The sequence below is a fragment of the Vidua chalybeata genome, chromosome 1, assembly GCF_026979565.1.
Source record: "Vidua chalybeata isolate OUT-0048 chromosome 1, bVidCha1 merged haplotype, whole genome shotgun sequence".
Lineage (NCBI taxonomy): Eukaryota > Metazoa > Chordata > Aves > Passeriformes > Viduidae > Vidua > Vidua chalybeata.
The window spans coordinates 89,219,899-89,239,056 of NC_071530.1; the positions used below are offsets into that span (position 1 = coordinate 89,219,899).

General features: G+C 36.6%; 1 protein-coding gene across 2 annotated transcripts in view; it reads right to left on the reverse strand.

Annotated features, from left to right (window-relative positions):
• LPCAT1 (lysophosphatidylcholine acyltransferase 1) overlaps positions 1-19,158 on the reverse strand; it is a 58,818-nt gene that overhangs the window by 24,700 nt on the left and 14,960 nt on the right. The window contains exons 4-9 of one of the 2 annotated variants that reach the window (XM_053949897.1): positions 17,031-17,143; positions 15,592-15,652; positions 13,178-13,236; positions 8,391-8,425; positions 5,851-5,905; positions 1,971-2,053 (exon numbers count right to left, since the gene is read on the reverse strand). In XM_053949897.1, coding sequence (XP_053805872.1) covers positions 1,971-2,053; positions 5,851-5,905; positions 8,391-8,425; positions 13,178-13,236; positions 15,592-15,652; positions 17,031-17,143 — 406 coding nt within the window. The remainder of the gene's footprint in view (positions 1-1,970; positions 2,054-5,850; positions 5,906-8,390; positions 8,426-13,177; positions 13,237-15,591; positions 15,653-17,030; positions 17,144-19,158) is intronic. The other variant, XM_053949889.1, reaches the window with a different exon arrangement.

The following is a 19,158-nucleotide window of genomic DNA, read 5'->3' on the forward strand; positions in this document are numbered from 1 at the left end:
ACTTCTATCAACTCCCTCTGTCAAGAGCAAGACACAAGGTTTTCACAACACTGGTTCTAGACTCACAAATACTTTACTACCTGGGAATGCCACCTTTGATGCTGTAAAATATCAAGTAGAATTAGACTCATCTGCCAAAGAAATATGATGGGGAGGAGGGGTACAAAGATACCTAAAGAGATCCCAAAAGGACCTCTTGACAATAAGATGCTACATTGCCACTGACTCAATCCTCAAGAAAATCTAGCTGAAGCAGTAATATTGTCCTTTATCCAGCAACGCAGAGTGCAATGCTAGCACCAAACAGCACCCGAGGTATTGAGCTGCAACTCCTACAGTTCCAGAACAGCCTTGAAAGCATTTGAGCTGGAATCTCCTGTACCAAAAGCTGCATAAACAAACAGGTAAAGTCTAGAGAACTGACACAAGAAGAAGGCATCTGGAAGTGGTCAGAAGTAAATAATTTTTAACAATGTTTATGTTAATTGGTCTACAGTTATCCGTGGTATCCAGGCATCAACATTCTGTTTCATTCCCATCTGCATTTTGACTTCAAAACTTTGATATCCAAACACATTTGTTTTCCCATTCACATTAACACAGCATCTACAGCCCCTGCTTCATCCCAAAGTCTCTTTTGACATCTCTCATTGTGACAGTCTTCCCGTTTTGCATTCGAAGATCTCCAGTCCTCTTCTGTGACCACAAATGCTTAATTCTTCAAGGGTGGGAGGAAGAAACAATCACCTTCTTCCTCCTAAGCACACTCAGAGGGGACGGCTTGCGACATGCCAGTTGTTGTAAACTTTTATTGGCTTTCAAAAGTTTTCCTTATAGCACACAATTCCTGTTATCTGATTGGTGCAGAATTCAGAATGAAGATTTAGTAACCTGGCCTTCTACACAAAGTCTGAGGACAACACTTGCCAGGTGATGGTCTTTAATTAACAACAAGTCTTTGAGGCCAGTGCCTGAAAGATTTTTGACTCTGAGTCAGGATGATTCAAACAGGTCCTTTTGTTCTTTTCTCTTGTGAGGAATGTCCTTTTGTACAATGGATCTATTGTTATATTATTGTCTCAACATCCTTAAGGAAACTCACAGACCTGGGTTCAAGCTGACAAGACTTCTCAGTTACTACCTACAAAGTGGCCTTTGGCTTAAATTGGAAATGGAAGAGAAGTTACACAAAGGAAATTATGATTTCACAAGTTCTTTCAAAATCAGGATTAGGAAGATACATAAACCTCTCAAGAGTTATTAGTGATCACAAGCCTGAGGGTTCACTGTAAATATGGAAAAGAGTTATCTACTGACTAATGGAAGATTTAGTGAAAGAACAAAAAGAGAAATAAAAAGACATTAACAAAAATGCAGCAAAAGAGTGAAAGTATTAAATGTTGCCTTTATGATGCCCTATAGACAAGTGTTTTAACTGTCTTCACATTAATATTAAATTAATTTGCACTGCATCAGTCCTCCTTTTCCAATGGAAGTAGACGCTTCACTGCGCTTTCCTGTTTGAAGTATTACAGGCTAACAATGAATACATGAAACTATTCTTAACCTCATTAAAACAGTCACAGCTTAAAATGCAACCACAATAGCACAAAATTCAGTTACATAACTTTCCTAAAATTCCACTGTACCCTTCCCCCAAAAGACTAAATGCCCACTGGAGCAATCAAAACTGGCTTGTTATGTGAAGGCATGTTAAAAACCCCCAAAACAACCAACCAAAAAAAAAAATATTCCAAACCCATCAACTCCAACAGTTCTTGCTGTATTTGTGGCTCCCTGGCCTCCTCAGAGGGGAAAGTAACAGCTATGTAAAAGGTCTTGCAGACACTCCTGCAGACTACAAGGTTCTTTGTAGGCAGACAACCACACTGACTTGATTTCATGATATTTTCTTCAGTCTAAATTTAAAATCACACATCTATTTTTATGCAGAATTATAACATACTTACTCTGCCATTACACGCCTGACGTTATTGGCATATAACACTGGATTTTTTCGTTCTTCTTCTGAAGGAACATACACGGGTAGAAACTGCATACAGAGAACTGAATTATACCAAAAATATTTAACATTTTAAACAATCTCTTACAGCACTACGGTGAAAATTGTATACAGGTTGTTGTTACTCAAAAAATTATATTAAGACTACAGAAAATATTAAAAATTAAACTCTTAAATCCTTAAGTATATGTCATACTTCTAGAAATTCATGCAACACAGACTCTGCTCATTTCTCACCACATGGAACCCAAGCAGAGTTTTATCTTCATTTCCTAAGTGGGACTCAGAATTTTAAAATAATTTAGAAGTATTAGCACTTTTTTGCATAAATCTCACTTACCTTCTGTATTGTTCAGCTCTTTTCAGAAAACCAAAAAAAGTACATACTGCAGGAATATTGTTTTACAACTTAAAAATTAAGAATCCAAATTTTAAGGACATCAGGTATTTACTGTTACCCCTGCACATTTTGAAATCATGTATGACTGCCTAATATGCACACGAGAAATGTTTTTATTTTCTACTGTTGGATATTTTAAATTTTTGTTTTCCTTCTAATGGGACATTAGCCATTAACACTCCATTGAAAGAAAAAAATCTAAATGAATGCAGATGACCAGAGAATCACAGAACAGATGATGCTGGAAAGTGGAAAATTAAACCAGAACTGCTGGAGACCCACAATAGAAAGTTTCAGAACAGCACAGCCTACATTAAAATATCTTCCAGTATTTAAAGCTGTTTTTAAGTGCCCATTGAAAAATCATTTAAGTCCCAAGATCATGGCCAGTCTCACCAATAAAAACCTTTAAAACATTTCCTTCTGCCAAGTGAGTAACTTCTCAGATGGGAGGAACGAGAGGATCACTCTGATCACCACTCCTACTCAGTACCAGACAGACAACTGTCTAAGTAGTGCAGCACACTGAGATAATTTATGCCCTAAGTGAGCAAAATTTTCACAATCCTGTGTAAAGCTTCTGTATTAGAAAAAAAGCTGCAAGAATCTTAGTTGTAGTACATATAATTACCTATGGGTAGTGAAAATGGGAATTATGACCCAGAAATTTCACACCGGTCTTTGAAACAGAAACTAACAACTGAGTAAAGTTGTTAGTCTCTATTTTAAAGTTTATAATTTCAGCAAACACTTCTCAATAATCATGAAGCTAGCTGTGTTTTTAAAAGTACATAACTGTACGATCAACAGTACCCAAACACTGCCATTGGACATTCATCTGTTTCCTGTAAAGGACAAATATTGAATTTATTTTGAGTTTTGCTGGAGTTTTCCCTATGTGCACCACTGCAGCTGAAAACACATGACTCCTGTCTTCTAGGTTTACATTACAAGCAGGCACACCAGCCTCATGTAATATACAAAACCACAAAGACTGTGAAGTTAACAAAGTTGGAAAGACTGCTCCTTCAACTTCCAAACCTCATTCCATTTATTTGAGTTGCAAACGGCTATCAAGTAATTTGTCCAAACACGGGAGAAGTTTGAATATGAGGTGATTTCAGAGGTGTTCTACATGCCTGTGCCTAACTCAACATAAATAGCATAATCATTTCAACATCACTAAAAAAACCAAGAGAAGAACTCTCAGCTGCTGCAGACTGTTGTGGATGTACAAGCATTAAAGTTGACAGGTCAGTTAAATAAACATATATGAGCCAAAACAAACTACATGTGCAGATGATCATACATCCTCTCTTCTTCACAATATTGCCAGCACGCCAGTTCTAAGTACAGGATGGGTGGATGGGCGAATATTTACAGAAACCTATTATAAAACCTACATATATGCTTGCTTCTCAATACACACATTGGATGACACACACAACATGCCAGGACATATATGCAGAGAAACCCAGACTAGCAAAGTCTGGATCCTAATTGCTGGCTGTTAAATCTTACTATCATTTAATCAAAAAACTCTGAGGTTGTGTTGTTTAATCATATGTCTTCCTGAGTTATTGAATCACCAGCACTAACTGTGGTATCCAGGCTGGTAGGTATTTGCCAGTGTCTCTGTGATGATTGAACAGAGCAGGAATATCAACCAACAAGCTTCAGAGACCAGGGGAAAAATATGAATTTGAACACAAACCAACTGATTTTTCCTATATGTTACTAGTCCTTGCTGCACTTCCTTCCAAAAACAGATTCAACTGCTACAGCTCCAGAACAGCCCTGACAGCATTTCAGCTGGAATCTCCTGTACCAAAAGCTGCATGAATAAACTGGGAAAGTCTAAAGAACTGATACAAGAAGTTGGCATCTGGAAGTGGTTAGAAGTAAATAATTTTTAACTATATTTGTTAATTGGTCTACAGTTATCCAGGTACTATCCATGGCATCCAGGCATCAACATTCTGTTTCATTCCCATCTGCATTTTGACTTCAAAATTTTGATATCCAAACACATTTGTTTTCCCATTCACATTAACACAGCCTCATACTTGCCTTGAGGCATGACTCTGCCTCACACTTGAGAGCAACCTTGCAAACAGGTCTGCTCCTCTTTCATCTTCCAACTCCTGCTTTAGTATGGAGTATTTCAGAAGGTCACTAGTTAGTTCACTTTTTTTCCCCCCAAGAACTACCAAAGATCATAGCTTGTTAAGTAAGAGCTACAGGAACTCAACATCTGCTAGCAGCTGCTGCCTCAAAAATCAAGAAAAATCAGCAGTGTTCACTCCTGTGTGAAAGAACCCATTTTACTTGCCTAGGGCAGGAAAACCATGTTCCTGAGAAAGGGTAGAAATCCTGCCAACCAGCTAGTTTGTCTTAGCCCTGAGTGAGGCAGTCATTCCCTGGCCCTGCTGCAAAACACAGGCCACTATTCTGGGAATCGCATTTGTTTTTTATCCAACTGAATTGATAACACAAACCACAAATTTCTACAACACATACAACTATTGAGCGGCTGGTATTGTGCACATTCATTAATTTTGAGAATAACTGATTGCAAAAATAAGCAAACAGAGCAATGGCAAGTACAGTGATTAGCATGCAATATATGTTACTATTGTAACACAGTGTATGTAAACATGCAATAGCTCTTCCTACTGATTTACCCTGCCATCAGTTCCATCTGTTAGACCTAAATAGCTGCTTCATTATTCAAAAAGCAAAAGAATTGCAGAACATCTGTCAAATATCCTATATGACACACTTCAAATACTGTAATTGTCCACAAAAATGTAATTACTTTGTGTAAAATGCATAAGGACAACAAGTTGAAAGGGAAGGCTGTAATTGTTTCCATGTTTTCACTACAATAGTCTTCAGCCTTAAAATTACAGTATTTTCCTCAAAATAAGTTAAGAATATAGATAGATTTTCTTTGTGTTTTCCAATTTCACATTCTGAACAGTGCAGCCTAATAAAATAATTAGCCAGACATTAAATAACTTATATGGCCTATAAGAAACCCCCTACAGCTTTTCTCTTGTACACCAGCATTCACACACTTGAATGTCTAACATACAAAGTTGGTACACTACTTGAAAGAGCAGTCAGGCCATTAGAAGACAAGAAATTTGTTCACAAAAGACTCTTTAAAGTGAGCCAGAAATTTATCTACTCAATTCAAATAACTAAAAAAAGTCTTATGCCAACTGGAAAACTGTATTTTGCTATTCCATTTTTAGACTGTATTTTCAGATACAGAAGCCATTTGTTAAAATATAAAGTGGTATCTTAACCTGTTTTTACACGCATACATACAAGGTATGAATACAAACTTTTACTGCATAATTATGTACAATATTATGTATTCAACAACTGCTCAGAATACACTGGAGTTTTTTTTACTGACCTCGATTTCCACAGAATTGTGAAATTGACATAAAGTAAGCCACAGAATTTCAAACCTAAAAGGGGAAAAAATAGGGAAGGATGGAGGAAAAAAATATATGTAGTGAAACTGTAATACATTATGCTCCAAAGTCTTCACATAGCATCCTACTTGTAGTATAATCATATTCAGATAAAAATTAACAGAAAAGGCCTTTGAAAGTACTTCTACATATTCCATTCTGTAAGGTGGAACAAAAGTAGTTTACACTGAATGGGCATCTTAAAAAATAGTCAAAAAAAGGAAGACAAACAGTGAAAGGTAATATATACATAACATGCTAAAGGAAGAATAAGTCTGTTTCAGAAAAATGCTGTATACAGCATAGAGTTGGCAAGATTCATTATGCAACCACTGAGATTTTATCATTACCTCAGTTTGGAATCAAAGTTCATTATACTCCCAAAGTCTGTTAATGAAATGCAGCATGTGTGTTTTAATAGCCTAAGATAAAAGATAACTTGACCTTAGAAAGCATTAAGATTCAAATCCAGGAAAGGATTTAGTAAACCTAAATTACGGAGCAGTGTCAAGTAGCCACATTTTCATACAGTATCTAGGTAGTTACAGTAGTGACTTGTGAGGGGATGGCAGGCCAAAATCCTCTTACACAGATAAAATGCAGTCCCTCATTTCTACTCATTTTGTTAGACATCTATGTAGGGCTGCAAAACATTTCCCCCCTCTTCCTTGTTATTGAGCTTCCAACACATCAAAGCAAAGAAATGAATCAGGAACAACAATGGAGCCTGTAATTTGAAGTTTATGTTCCTGACAGAAACACTTAAGTCTGGTTTCTACGTCCTTGCTCAAGAGCATTAAAAACCCCCAATAAGTTACAAGTAAAGTTTTCTCTCTGCCATCTCTGTAATCCTCAAAGACTGAACCCTGAACTTAAATAAAAATGTAAAACTGATAGAATCTGTATCTAACTCAACTATGGTCACTCTTTGTTTTCAAGGTAGACTCAGTTGATCTGCTCTGAATACTGCCAAAGCAGTAAAAACATTACTTTCAATGAGTGTTTAAGTTTGCATGTGACAAGTTTTCAATCCATCTGACAGGCTACAGCACCTTTAAATAAGCAATACTCCTAGATACAGAAACATTTCCAGATTTCTGTTTTAGTGTTCATCAAAACATAAAGATATGTTTGCTGAGAAAAGGAGGCCTGTTATCAGTCTTAATAGCATTTTCTGCTGAGACATCACAAATACATTTTAGGTCACCCAAGAGAATTAATCCTAATTAAGAAAAGCTGTAATTTAAACTGACCCAGTCAATTTGTATAACATCACATACTGCTGCAGATTCTGATCCAGCTTTAATTTAATTTAACTTTATTAGCAGAGGTCAACACTTCAGAATAAGGGTTTTCTAGACATTATAGTGATCTGAGGCAAGACACCTACAGGTTTCTTCCGTCTTCCTCTGTGTTCTTGAGTCCTCAGTTAGGATACTACGGTGGAAGTAAGCTGCTCACCTTTCTTGTCTGTGGCTGAATTACTTTTATACATGAATTGCAGTGCAAATGCAAGGGAAGAGGTAGGAGCTCATGAGAACAGAAATCCCTTTATGCAGCAAGTGCTGCAGTGTCTGTTTACATTATACACAACCATGGACTCATCTGCTTCCAAAGTGTCCAATTATTTGTAAGCTGAACCTTTGCAAGTGATTGATGATTTCCTCAAGTCTCAAAATCATGTCCTTAATTAGACCTGGTTCCTAAGTGCAAAACTTAATTGACAAAATTCTAAATTACTTGAATCTTGGCTAATCCCCATGGTTTCCTCATTATTACTGAAATATAGGATGTCACATGGGACATTCAAAACAATACAAAGCATTAGCCACAGAAGCCAGCTCTCCTTTACATAGGGTTCAAAATTTCTTGTTTTCCCCTTGATCTAAACATTTTGGAATTTCTATTCAAATCCCAAAGAGAAAATAATGCTTAACATTTTTTTAAACAAGCAAGAACTGCTTTGTTTAATATTTTATATTACATGAATTTGCTGAAGAACTTCTAGAATAACATTTTGCTTAAACAAAAGTTGAAATTATATTCAGAAAAGATAATGGAAACAGTATCTCCAAATTCTTTGAGTGGGTCAACTGTTTTCGTGAGAGTAGACCAATTTCAAACAATAGTCCTAGATTTTATACAGTAATATACCAAATCAACTTGCAGGCCACAGAATATGTAGAGCAGAAGCAAGTTGTTTTACTTCAGGCACTTGGCTAAAAAAATAAATTTGAAACAAAAACCTAAAATTCATTCTGCAAACCAACAGAATCATAGCAGCTGAAGTACATTGTTTACACCTGGATTCCTCTTAATAGCTATTAGTATAATTAGATAATAACAGATAAAAAATAAATTAATCCCCAAAAATAATCAAATAACCAGCAACTGTTTGACTATATATGCATATAAGTCATATAAATAAAAACTAATTGAGGAAAGAAATTATAAAAGCAATAAAACATTAACCACTTACGCTCCTGGCCCTTGCCATGTCCATGTGATTGTGTCCTAAGGAAAGAAGTGTGACATTTGCAATTAATTATTATGCATTCACCTTTTTATATTGCAAACACTGACATACTGACAATATATTACTAAGAAGCTTTCATGGAAACTTCTATGCTCTCTTTGCAGAAGTTCTTAACCCTGTTAGGAATCAGCCCATCTTTTATACAGCTATATGGCCAAAATGAACACTGTGTGAAACAGTAAGGGCAAATCGCAGTAAGAGAAGTGGACAAGATGCAAACAGCAAAAAGGGAACAGAGACCTGTAAAGCAATAAATAACAGGTAGGAATATGACAGTAAAAATCATCGCATTTTTAACTAATACTAAAAAACTGCAGTACTTGGAGGTGTGATTTAAGTGTACAAAAAGGAATCAAAACACCTGGAAATTAGTGCTGTTCTAACTGAGAAAGAGTTCAAGTCATTAGTGTAAAGATAAGAGGACTCTTTAAATACAGCTTTCTGAAAGACCTGATCAGAAAGATACTTTTTTTCAACCTACTGAACATGTTCCAGTTCAGTTCTATGCTACCATCCAAATCCATTCTAGAGATTTCACGTGATCACATGTGCCATGACCATGAAAAAACAAGTTAAACTGAAGTTTTAATTACCATTTAGAGCAAAAGGCCACCTAAAGCAAAAATAAAAGAAAGCAAACCCATCCATAAAAGGTGAAAATGTAATTAATGATAGAACAACAGCTTGGAGAGTAAGGTCTGTATGTCATAAAGATCCACTAAAAATTTAAAACTTGACATTTAACAATTATTTTCAATCAAACAAAATATGATAAAGGATGAGTCTATTTGTAGCAATCAATTTATCTGCATTAAAAAACTCTACCTCCATGTAGTGATCTTTTAGCACTATAATGTGGATAGTTTTACTGTTACACAGTTTCTGGCTATTTTGATGACTCTGATAACACTGCAAGTAAACAGATTATGGGTTTTGTCTTCTTCCCACAGGGAATTTTCATTACAAACCATGAGAAACCAGTGTAGATAGCTGATAACTAATCTAGAGACTAGATCTGCCTTATAGAACAGCAAGCACTACACATCTCCAACTCAGCTCTCTAAATTGCAATGCAGAGGGAGATAAAGAAAAATGTGGCCTCCACAAAAGTGTCTTGAGTCATTGAACAGAGCACAGGTATTTTCAGAATCCAGCCTCATGCTGGCTAGCTGGCAAGTCAAACTCAAGTAAGCCATCAACAATCCTTCAAGAAATTCCCAACATGAATGCCATAGTAGACAGGCACGCATTTTCTCATCAAAACATCAGGATGCATGAGGGATAATGGCCAGAAATGCTATCTAGGGGAAAACAGGATTCTGATCTGCAAGAGGTAGATCTTTGTTATAGGAGACTCCTACCAGCATGACCAATATCTTTATGATAAAAACAACAAGCACACAAAGGGAAGTAGGATTTTCCTCACATAACTAAGTTACCTTTTATATTTATCACAGCTCCCAGCTTACTTACGCTTCCAGACAACATTCTCTTTGACAGCATTCTTTGAAACTATTGTATCTAAGTAATGAATACTTTAAATTGTGTGGAAGTACATAAAATGATACAATAGCTTGGTTGGAAGGGACCTTTTAAAGCTATCCATTCCAACTCCCCTGCAATGAGCAGGGACATCTTCAACTACATCCCGTTGGCCAGAGCTCCATCCAACCTGACCTTGAATGTTATCCCCTCTGTTATATCCCCTCAGCACAGGAGGAAACAGGGACAAGAGCCATCTTCCCCAGAGTTTGTATTTGACACAAGAAGATATTGAGACTCATACGGCAACCTTCAAACAGGGGATTAGCTGCGTTTTTACAGGTTCAGTTCACCCTGATATACCAAAACTCTTATCAAATAGCACAGTTACTTGTGGAAGACATTTGGACATAGAATACATTTTAAATAGCTCTGTGATATTTAAACAGGTATGTAGTTTATATATTTTCATAACTTCCTAAGTAGCAGCACTCTGACAGAAAATTCAAATGAAGAAACAAGGGAAATAAGTAAAAAATTGTAAAAAGGATTGCAGTAGAGAACCTATGGGTGAAGACATTAGAGCATTTATTCTAATTAGAATATAGGTAATAGCTCTCAGGCATCCAATACCTAAAATATTACCAATCTAGACAACCAGTAGCAAAATTTTGAATATCAGGTCTAAACAACATTTTAAGCCTTAAAATTTCTTTCTGCTCATGCATCAATAAGAGAAACATACTAAAATATTACTACTAAAATGCACTGATACAGGACCAGAGTTGCCATATAATACAAATACTCACAAGCCTCAAGATGACTGTTATTCAGGGAGCAACCCTAACTATAAAAAAAATATAAAACACAGAGCTCTTCACAGCAATAAGAACTAGATGTATTTGCTAGAAAAACACCCCGTGAATTTACTTCTTCACTTTTGCCATGTTTCAGCCCACTGCAGAACAGTAGTGCTTTCCCTAGCTCTTGAACAGACTACAATGAAATAAACATGCCAGAGTGAAGACACCTACTACATTCACCCCAGGCTCTGATCTCAAAAAGCATCTCTAAACAGCCACAGGTGCACTCAAATCCAAGACTATTCTAATCTATACTGTGGAACTCAAAGCTCTTAACACAGATCAGAGAAGGCACTTCAAGCAAAACACAGTGGGGTAACTACGCACAATGTATATTTGGAGTTCACTGGCTAAGCAAAGATCTTAAGAAGTTCCTTTCTAAACCTAAAATTATAATATGCATCAGTCAAACAAGACAACAAATAGAAAGCTAGAGACACTTAAAGTTTGCTAAAAATGTTATCTTAGTGTATGGAAACCAATTCTCATTCCTTACTCTGTTCTTACATGCGTTGTGGTTTAATCCCAGCTGGCAACTAAGCATCACATAGTTGCTTGCTTGCTTGCTCACTCCTCCTCCCCCAGGGTGGGCAGGAGAATTGGGAAGAAAAGGTAAGCCTTGCCTTGTAGGTTGAGATAAGAATAGCTCAATAATTGAAACAAAATAATCTAACTCCCTATCCTAACCAAAAGAAACCTCACTTTCGTGTACCACATCATATTCCTTCTGCCTCTCCTCCTTCTAACTCTGATGCAACTCTTCTGCAACCCCCAAGCTAATATAAAACAGAGCCGTAATAGCAATTATCGCCTCTGTCATTAATGCTTAGACCTTTGGAAGGTCTCTAGGAATTAGATCATAGGAGGTTAAGTGACTCAGTAAGGCACTGAAAACCAAGTGTTTTACAGCAAGTAAAAGTAGTAGGAAAAAGTTAAGTCCCATACACAAACTCATGCCAGCTCACAATGGATATTTATATAACTAGCTAGAATTTATTTTATGACATTTTTGCAGTAACATAAAAATTATGAAAATTTTCATTTACATTTATATTGTTTTACTTCAATGTTAGAAGCTCACAAATTTCTGTTAATAAAGTGTTAGGAACATTTATTATTGGTTTACAAACATTGCATATTATGTACTACAAGCAATAATGACATTTCAGTACGCACCTGGATTTTGAAGATATTTACAAAATAACATGTAATAGCTTTATATTGTTATGGGCTTAACATTAACAAAAAGTTACAATGCATATTAATATGACATAAGCCATGAGCACGTTTGTCATTTTAAATGGCAGTGCCATCGAAACTTCAAGCTATTTTTAGAAAAGAATCTTTCTCCCTGAAAATGTAACTATTATGTAATGAAAAGTCCCGGGCAGCTACAATGCACTTGATACTATGTAAGCATATCGGGCTGCTATTCTTGTCACAGAATCTGCCAAGATAATTTCTGGGTTTGTTACTGCAAACTATTTGATTGCCATTACACCTTGACGCAGCCAAGAGCAAATGGTGGTCTGTGTATATTAACTTTGCTTTTGTATATTAACTTTAACTTTGCTTGGATCCTTTTTTTAAATTAAGCATATGCTTTATATTAACCTGTAAATGACAGAAAGAACAGTGGATGGAAGTATTTGTAACCTACTTGGGTACCAAGAGAAACAAAATCCTTCGTTAGAACAAGGGCTTGTTAATGGGCTAGTGAGAGAGCTTCTGATGTGACATGCATCAGTAAAAGAGACCACGTGGTCCTTATTTTATTTCTGACACTCTTCACACCCTCCCTAAGTAACTTCCACTTCAGAAGGGGACAGAAACTTCAGATATTGTAAATAAACACTATAATCTGCATTTTACCTGAATATAATTTATATTGGAGGACTAGTCCAAATTAGCTAATTCCTTAGCCAAGGGCATGGTGAATGTAAAACAGACAAGATGACACTTTATAAAGGTGCAGAAGTCCTCAACACATTATCCCATACCATTCAGCCAGTCACAGTAATCCATGACTAACACCCCAAAGGCAGGAGATGCAGAAACATCTTCCAGCAATAAATGACATAAAGAAAACTCTCCAGCAAACACTGCAGGAACAGGCAGCACTGAAGAACACAGATCCTGGACAGAAATTGCCATTTGTCTCATCATTTGTAGAGTACTTCTTGTAACAACCCGAACAACTTCAGAGCAGAAACATTTAAACTGTCTCGGTTAAGACTCCCTATATTGCTTGAGGCTTAAGGAATACTTAACTAACAATAACTTACTAATGATTTTTTAATTTTTGAACCTAAAAGGTTACACAAGGGCCAATGCACTTAAAGGAAAATGCCCTGAATTTCCAAGGACACTGCAAGCTGAACTTACCAGTTTGTTTGGATAACGTAAAACCACTGGCTGTACAGGAACCCCAGGAATAAATGCTCCTAGAAGGCACACACAATACATAATTAACTAATAGTGCATTTTCGTAGAGAAGAAATTTACTGCAGCAAGAAAAAATTATACAATAGACTGATAGGAAGTAGTTGATGTTGAAAAAACAGGATCTGAAAGTAGCCTCAAAAGTAATCAAAAAAGCAAGCACTGGAGAATGACAATGTATATCCTCCTTTTCAGCAGACAGCTAATTAAAAATGTTTGCTTACATTATCTAAATTATCCTCTACCACTTATACATATTGTCATTTACAAGTCAAAGCTTAGTACCAAATTCAGCTCAATAAATGAGTATTAAAAAATGAGCATGCACAATTTAAATTAATTTATTCCCTGTGGTCAACAATATTTTTGGTAAAGACCTTGGGCTTTCTTATATAAAAAAAGCTTTCTATTTTTATCTGAAAAACAATAATTTATAGGCAATTTGTCATCTCTGAAATAACAGAATTAATGCCACTTCTATCCTGTAGCTATGGGAAAACTAATAGTTACAAATTAAACTAGAGCTATTATTCAGAAGCATTGCTTCACTTCATGGGAAAATTACAGTTCTGATAAATAAGCAGCACAAGTTCTATGTCATTTGCTAAGCATTTTCTTGGTTTCTAATACAAAGATTGGGTAAGCATGATAAGTATCTTGTTCCAAGACTTCTCTTAACACCTATTTCTCTCATGAAGAAATTAAGAGTTTCACTCAAATTATGTTATTCTTGACAATTTACTAAGGTCTCCCTAATAGTCCAATTAAAATGAAGAACTGAATAATAGAAGTACACTGTATTCCTAGCATAACATTTGCTTTACAAAATAACTGTCGAGACTTAAAAGGAATAATTGTTTATGGAGTATAAACATCTTTAAATGAAGGTGGTCTGTACAGAATCCTTAAGAGATTTGGAGGCCAGTGGTACCTTCTGCTCAGTCTCGAAGAACAGTCTAATCAACTTTTGAAATAATCCGAAGCTGACAAAAGCTGACTAGTAGATGACAACACTACCATTTAAACACAAACATAAAACCAAGAAAATGTGTAGAAAGAGCAAGGAGCATAGGCCATGTTAGCAGAATGGGGAAAGGCATCCTGATAGAAATAACTTGAATACAGACCTAAAGTAATGTGATATAAGTGAGGAATTTTGAAGCAAAGGATTTCTGGAAGGCTGGATGGATACAGATGCAGGTTTCAGTAGGAAAAGTGAGACAGTCAAGAGGCAGACAGCAGCATGTACTAGACCAGAGCAGAGGAAGATAGAGTGAGAATGTAAGGATGAAACACATGGTGCCTGGAATGTCTATGGCACAGAGGGAGGGAAATCAGGGCTTCACATGAAGGATTCAGGCTAGCTTTCAAAGCATGGTATTCAGGTGGAGAGAGAAGGAGAGCAAAGAGCTACAGAAGTAGATGTTTCCCTAATCACCATTCCATCATCTAAAAAGGTAAGAGCTGAGAGAAAAGCCTGAGATTCCTTCAGCCAAATGAATCAGGGCAAGGAACCGCAGTGCTGACTCACTGCATGATATTCTAAAAGTGATATTTAAATTGCAAGCCAAACAAAACACAAGACACACAGTAAGTCTAGAAACTAGGAAGTCAAAAAACACATTCAGAACTGCCTTGCTCACTGAAGTTTCTTCATTGACCATCTCCCTACCTACATGAAAAAGGCAAGTTTACATTAAAGATTAGTGGTTTACTGCACTACTGGCATTTCTCCCTACTGGAAATGCAGTTTCCAGCTGCAGCAATGTTCGGTATTACACCCTCTACTAATCTGATAAAAAGGGTGATACTACTGAAAAGAGTTTAGAACATGTATGTTACGTAAAAATGGCAAAAAATGGCAGCCTATGTAACAGCGTTACACAGGAAACATTTTCGTGCCATCTTCACCAGAATGCAACTCGTGAGAAGAGTTAGAGAGGGATCAGTCAGATACAACACAGCAACAAACACTGGGCAGTCTGAAATAGATACACTACAAAGCTTAAGGTAGCAGCGAATACCTAAATGCTGCATGACAGACCCAAAATAGGAAATGGAGGGGGCAAGGAAAAAAAAAAGCAGAAAGACACAACCACAAACAAAAACCCAAGAAGAAACATTACTCTCCAGTTCATATGCATCTCAGAAGCCAAAAAAAACCCCTGAATTATTGAAACTGTTTTGTTCAATGGTAGAATTACAATCTTCCTGCAGCATCAAAATTTATATTCCCTATTGCAAGGTTTTTAACTCAACTTCTGCAACAGCAAGCAAATTAAAATGCAACTGGTATTTCAGAAAATGAAGATACAAGGACATTCTGTAGAGAACAGAGAAATGAGCATAATACCTACCAGGTTTGAATGTAATTAGACAGGATCGGTTTGTGCAAGTGCCCTCTGGGAATATCATTATCTTGAAGTAAAAAAAAAGTTGACTTTTAAGAACTATTTCAATGTGAATTTATTTATAAACACATCTTTTCAAAGCTGTTATTAATTGATTTCAGCAAAAATGTTCTCAGGGAAAAACAGTTCAGTTAAAGTAAAAAGAAATGTTGCTGAAGATGTCAGGTAAAGTTCTACCTTAATAGGAAAAATATTTTTCTTTATCTGTGATTTTGCCTCTTTCTTGCCCTCCAATAATAATTCTATTTATTGGAACACTGACAATGATCAGAAAGACTTATTAAGTATGAGTATTTTCACCGAAGATTTTGGTGCTAGAAAAAGTATCATAGTCTGTTGTGTACCAGAACAAAATTCCTGTTCCCAAGATACCTGTTTACAGGCTAAGAAAAGACAGGAATTTTCTCCTTGCTATTACTTGGCATGTACACAGATGCCCAAATGACAGAGACTGAAAATACCTGAACAGAATTCTAAAAAATGGAGCAAAACCACTTAAGTTGAACCAATTCAGCAGAAGAGGGTAGATTGTACAAAAACAAACACCCCCCCATCCATATTATATGGAAACAAAGCAATGGACTAGAACTAACATTACTAGCTTTATTGCCTGCTCTGTCCTAACTTGCTTTGAAAACTAATGATGAAAGTCATGATGCAAACATTATATATCACCTGTCACATTGTTTATAGCTGTTTATAACATTTCTGCAGTCCAGTATGCAGAGGTATGCCCACTGTTAGCATCAATAATCCCATAAAAAATATACAGTACCTTAATCTCAAAAAAATCACAGGAATGCTTCAAATTTGCAAAATAATCACACGCTTCTAGGAATCTGAGATCTTCTATAGTCATCCTTTTCTTCCCATTGCTCTCTTTCAAGGCACAGTATAAACAGCCACATTTTATGTGCAGAAAAAAGGCCTGAGCCACTTGTTTTATCCATGTTTTCATCACGTGTTTTAATAGAGTTGGTTATTGGAACATGCAAATTTTTTGGGCTGCCTTGCCCAGTATCACATCTCCAACAATGGCAATGCCAAAATCTTGCAAAGGGCGAGAACACACAGTACTTTCCCAGGTATTCTGTTGAGCACTTAATTTTTTTTCTCAGAGGACTTCATCACCTGCTGTGGTCTGTCCATTTAGTACCACTTAAGAGCTGTCTAGCCATGTACTTACCCAGTTTTCCTCAAAACACAATGCAATGAGAGACAGATGAGAATCTTACATTTTATCTTCTAGAAAGAGGGGGTGAGGAAATTTCACACACACACAACCCCAAACTATCTAAAGCCACCCACAATGAAAAGAGCAAACTGCATATCCAAAGCCTGGAAATGCCAAATACCATCTCTTACAGAGTAGCAGAATACAGTACCTGTGGCCATTTACCATCAGACTGGGCACGCCTCTTTATCTCTTCAACAGTTTTCCTGCGAGAATCCTGGTCTGACCGAGATACAAATACTGGTCGGATATATTTGATCAGAGCTGAAGAGGAGGGAAAACAAAAACAAGGACCAGCCTTTATTTTTGCTTTGTTTGAAGAAGATCCCCTACCCCCTCCATACATCCCCACCCTCCCACAATTACTCCTCTGGACAAAAATTTTTGTTAAAAGAACATAACTACTTTACCATATTACACCGCAAAATTGAATACTCAGCTGAATTACTGCCGCTTTACTGAAATATTTTCATAAGTTTCTGTGAGGAAAACAGTTTTCAAAATTTTGGCATTTTGCAGTTTTTCAGTTTTTAATAGATCAATACGTATGACACAGATAATGTAAAACAGGATGGTACATATTACGCAATTTTCTGCAACAATGCAGCTGCAACTGTGGCTGTCTATAGGCCATTTCCTCCTTCCACAAAAATCACAAAGTCTATAGCCACCCCCAAATCAGCAAAGCAGCGGGAATCTCCCTGCTATGTAAGTGCTTGCAAAAAACATCCTGTCAGTCAAAATTGTCTCTGTCTTTAGAGCTTTTGTCTTCTATGACAGCTCAGCTCCCCTAAAGGTGCAGCACCAAAGATATTATATACACTGATGTTATTTCTTTGTGAAAAATCAGTGTCAACAGAAAAGGTATGCTCATTTTCTCAGTTGTCACTTGTTTGCCTGTTCTTCATACCAGATGAATTAGATCTCAGACATCCTCGTTCTGGCTCAGTGGGAAACCTCTTGTATGTAGCCAGACACAAAATGAACATGAGCAAAAAATCAGAGATCAGTCCACAAGATACTCTCCTCCATGCATGTCTGTCACAAGGACACCAAAGACTTTCAAAACTTTCAAAATAATAAGAAGCCCATACAGCTCTTTAGCAGTGTCCAAAAGCACTACAAGAGACACACCTTCAAATATAGTCCTTCATGCCTTTATTTAAGCAGACTGTCTTCCAAAACCTTTTAATAATTTTTGTGTCATATAATCTTACTTGAAGGTTCAAGAGTCACTAAAACATTAGCTATTCTACTTGTCTCAAATACAGTTTTCATTTTTCCAGCCACTGTGAGAAGAGTTCACTGGCACTGTATAATCTGCTTTTGTCAAGGATAGACTTGCTACATTAACGGATCAGCCAGTGCTTAAAGTGTGAAGAAAAAAACAGTCTAAGGAATTACAGCCCTGTACTCAGCAAAAGCTGCTGGTTATGGTGTTATCCCACTGGAAGTTTAGCCATCAACTCACCAAAATTCTCCAATTATGAAGGTTCTGAGAAATAATCTGTCAAACCTTACAGCAGGTTCCCAAACATTCAGCCAGCCTCTGAAATATTACTTTTATCCTACAAGCTGCCACAGCTCAGGAGATAAGTGTATCAGAAAAGTTACCTTACTCTTGTACTTTTTCCTACATGCCTGCTCTAAGACAATATCTATAGAACAATGCTTGTCAAAGGAGCAAAGATCATCTTTGGCCAGTTGGGGTTACTGTCAAGGCGAGGTAAAAACAAACAGAAAAGCCCCAAAACAAACCACAAAAAGACTAACACAAAGAATAGGGAAAAAAAAAACCACAAACACAGAACAAGCAATAAAAATAACAAGGGAAACCATACCTGGTATCAAATTGTTTTCTTCTTAGTGATCCTACTCCTGAGTTTGCCCCACTGTTGCAATTTACTACTCCATAGCAAAAACATTATAAAGTAAAGGAAAGCAAACGATCCAACATTCCCAGCCTTCACTTGGAAGTTTCTTTTACATTTGGTCCAAATGACAGGATTTGGATTACTTCAGGCCAAGGAATGAATAAGATAATTCCAAAACTCCCAGGCTCTTTTCTGAGGACATGCTGCAAGCAGGGTCTTATTTATCACACATGAAATTAAGCAAGCAGACAGATTTTTCTTCGGGCAGTGTGACAGAAAACATCAGACTACACTGATGTCATCTGTATCTGAGAACTGTACAGGCAAGATGTGCCAACTTGGGAGCTTTACTGTTACAACCTTCCCAAAAGCAAGCTACTGTAATGTTACTAAGCTCCAGAGGAA